The 2,689-nt window shown below is 44.9% G+C and overlaps 1 protein-coding gene across 2 annotated transcripts in view; it reads right to left on the bottom strand.

Annotated features, from left to right (window-relative positions):
* The window catches only part of PLCG1 (phospholipase C gamma 1), a 159,756-nt gene that overhangs the window by 48,333 nt on the left and 108,734 nt on the right, over positions 1 to 2,689 (bottom strand). For both annotated transcript variants that reach the window (XM_019509788.1, XM_019509789.1), the window contains exons 10-11: positions 1,810 to 1,928; positions 983 to 1,068 (exon numbers count right to left, since the gene is read on the bottom strand). In XM_019509788.1, coding sequence (XP_019365333.1) covers positions 983 to 1,068; positions 1,810 to 1,928 — 205 coding nt within the window. The remainder of the gene's footprint in view (positions 1 to 982; positions 1,069 to 1,809; positions 1,929 to 2,689) is intronic.

Raw genomic sequence — 2,689 nt, 5'->3', positions numbered from 1 at the left:
GCATTGTCGGCCCATGTTCATCTTGGAGTCAATAATGACTCCAAGATCCCTTTCTGCCTCCGTGCTCTCGAGTAAGGAGTTCCCCACTGATGTCAGCACTTCCTGCGTCTTTCATGCAACACCCTGATAACACTCCACCAACTTCCATGGTGGAAAGCTAAAAGAGCAAATCAGGTCAAAGCTAAAAGAGCAAATCTCTTCCTTACAGGTGGGGACAAAATACGGTGATAAAGTGATGACTCACCAAGGTCACGGAGCAAGTTAGTGTAAGAATGAGATTAGAGCCTGATTGAGCTGACTGACATTTTCTGACTGAAACTTTCTTCCCCAGTTGAAAAAAAAAAAAACAAAAAACTTTTCTTGAAAGTGAAAATATTTCAGGAAAACAATTTAATTTGCACTGAATTTCCACTGCTCTGATGAACCAGAGCAGTGTTCATCAGACCAAATATTTAGAAAATATTTCTAAATGGAAATTTGTTTCGCTGCAAGCCTACAGTACGCGTTGTTTTTTTCTTGAAAAAAAATATTTCTCAAGAGAGACTGTTTCACTCAGAGGATTTTGTGGAGAAGACTAGAATTTTTTTTAAACCAGCTCCATTCCCAGACTCCTACGCTTGTGTCTTACTGCAGAAGCAGGTTGTCTCCTGGAATACCGCATAAGGAGAGAGAAAGATAAAGTCCCAGTCCTTATTCCTAGGCCAAAATGTTTTAAATATGGGATGGGGTATAAAATAGTTGGAGCTCTACCTGCATTACTGCCCTATTACTCAGTGTATTACCTGGCACAAGATGGAAACATGGCTGCACACCCTCTAAAATAGCTCAAGAGACAGCCCCCCAGGCAAACCATTTCCTAAAAGGGAAGGCTCACACACAGCACTACAGCTTCTCCTTTATCTGCAATAGGAGCCAGAGGCCTCATGAGAGAGCAGTATGCCATTGCTGAAAGACAGAAGCCAGCCCGTTGCTGGGTACTCACATTCAATGCAGCGGCAGCCCATGCGCAGGCAGCGAGCATATGCTTCCAAAGAAGACTCACTTGAGAACTGGTCTCCTGTCAGGTACCTTTGATGCAGAAGAAACATGCTGTCAGGAAGTGAATGCTGTGAGACCTTTTCAAAGGGCCTCACATAATCAAGTAGGTTGGTGCAAAACTTGAGGAGAGGGGAGAGAAGGGGAGACCTCCCAAATACCCCATGTCCAAACCTACATGAAAGGTGCGAGTCCAGTCACCCCCCGCACTGCTGGGCTACAAATTCAATCCTCAGATCTGTGCATATTCCTGCTGTGGCATCTCTGACTGAGCAAACAGGCATATAAACTCCAGCGAACGATAGTGCCATTCGCTCTGCCAGACTAACACAAAGTCACTAGTAGTGGCCTTAAAGAGGACATTTCCTTTCCACGTTTCTAAAAGTTTTTTGTGTTGTGGTAAGCGAAACAGCTGATCTTGCCTTGCCAGGGTTTTTCTTACAAGCCTCTTTAGAGGCTAGGGAAGTTAAGAACATCAAGAGAAGCAAAATGACTGGACAACAGCCTAGGCTCTCAACCTCCTACCAATGCAGAGGTGCATCTGGCCACACACAGATGGAAGCACTAAGAATCAAGCAACAAGGAAGACTGGACTATGGGGAAATAGGTATCCTCAATGTAGCTGACCACAGAATGGAAGTCCTCTGGCCCTGGCATGTCACAGGGTTTGTGTGAAAGGGTCAACAGAGAAGTACAATACCACAAAGCAGAACAGGACATCTGGAAGAGTGGGAACAAGATGGATGGAATGAGAGAAGTTTCCTTTGCCCTTACGTGTTATGTGAGGAGGATATCCAGTAATGGGAGAGGGGGTTATTCATGTTCTCTAGACACACCGCGTCCAGCTGTGAGTTCCAGATGCTGTTCTCTTTGGAAAACAGGAAGGTGAGAAACTGGCCAGAAAGAAACAAGAAAGCGTTAGTGTGAAATAGGATTTTACGCTGGTGATAAGGCAGACACAGACATGGGCCTGGGACAGTGCAGACCCCACCCAACCACCAAAGCCAACGGGGGGGCTGCTCAGTGACTCGTACAAATACAAACAGTAGAAAGGTCTGAGTCAATCCCCACTGAAGTCACTGGACTGATTCAGCTGGGAGCAAGATTAAAGTCCCAGCGCTGGAAGACTCCACTGCTTTGCCCTTCTTACACTGGTTACAGCTTCACCTTCTTTTCTGAAACTCAGAATGCATTTATACCAGCCAGGACCATTAACCTGAATTTAATCTTTTTCTGCCAACAGTTTTGACTATTTCGAATAATTATCAATGCCCAAATAGTTCAAATTTCAAGAAAATACTACAATGTCCAGTGGGTTCTCCCAATGTCATGAGATCATTACACAGGGAAATCAGGTTCCTGCTGTCCAGTCTGTGTCACAGGGAGAGGGGACTTAAATTTTCTTGTGAGCCATAGTGACAGTATAGCTTTTTGAAGTCATTTGACTAAAGAGATACAACAATGGCTGATAATGGCACTGCAAGCAGCATTTGTTAATGTGGACCAAAGGTCATACAAACCAGCACACACCCACTCAGACTCTGAGTCACATCACACAGAGTGACTGAGGCTCTCTTTCACCTTATTCTCAACTCCCTTCCACCTCCACACATACTCCCCTTCTGCAGCAATAGCTGTCCAAGTGTCTTACCTC

This window comes from Gavialis gangeticus, unplaced genomic scaffold, assembly GCF_001723915.1.
Source record: "Gavialis gangeticus isolate Ggan-Ray unplaced genomic scaffold, GavGan_comp1, whole genome shotgun sequence".
NCBI classification, from domain to species: domain Eukaryota; kingdom Metazoa; phylum Chordata; order Crocodylia; family Gavialidae; genus Gavialis; species Gavialis gangeticus.
The sequence above is the reverse complement of the archived record's forward strand: the minus strand, read 5'-3'. Positions and strand labels throughout refer to the sequence as shown.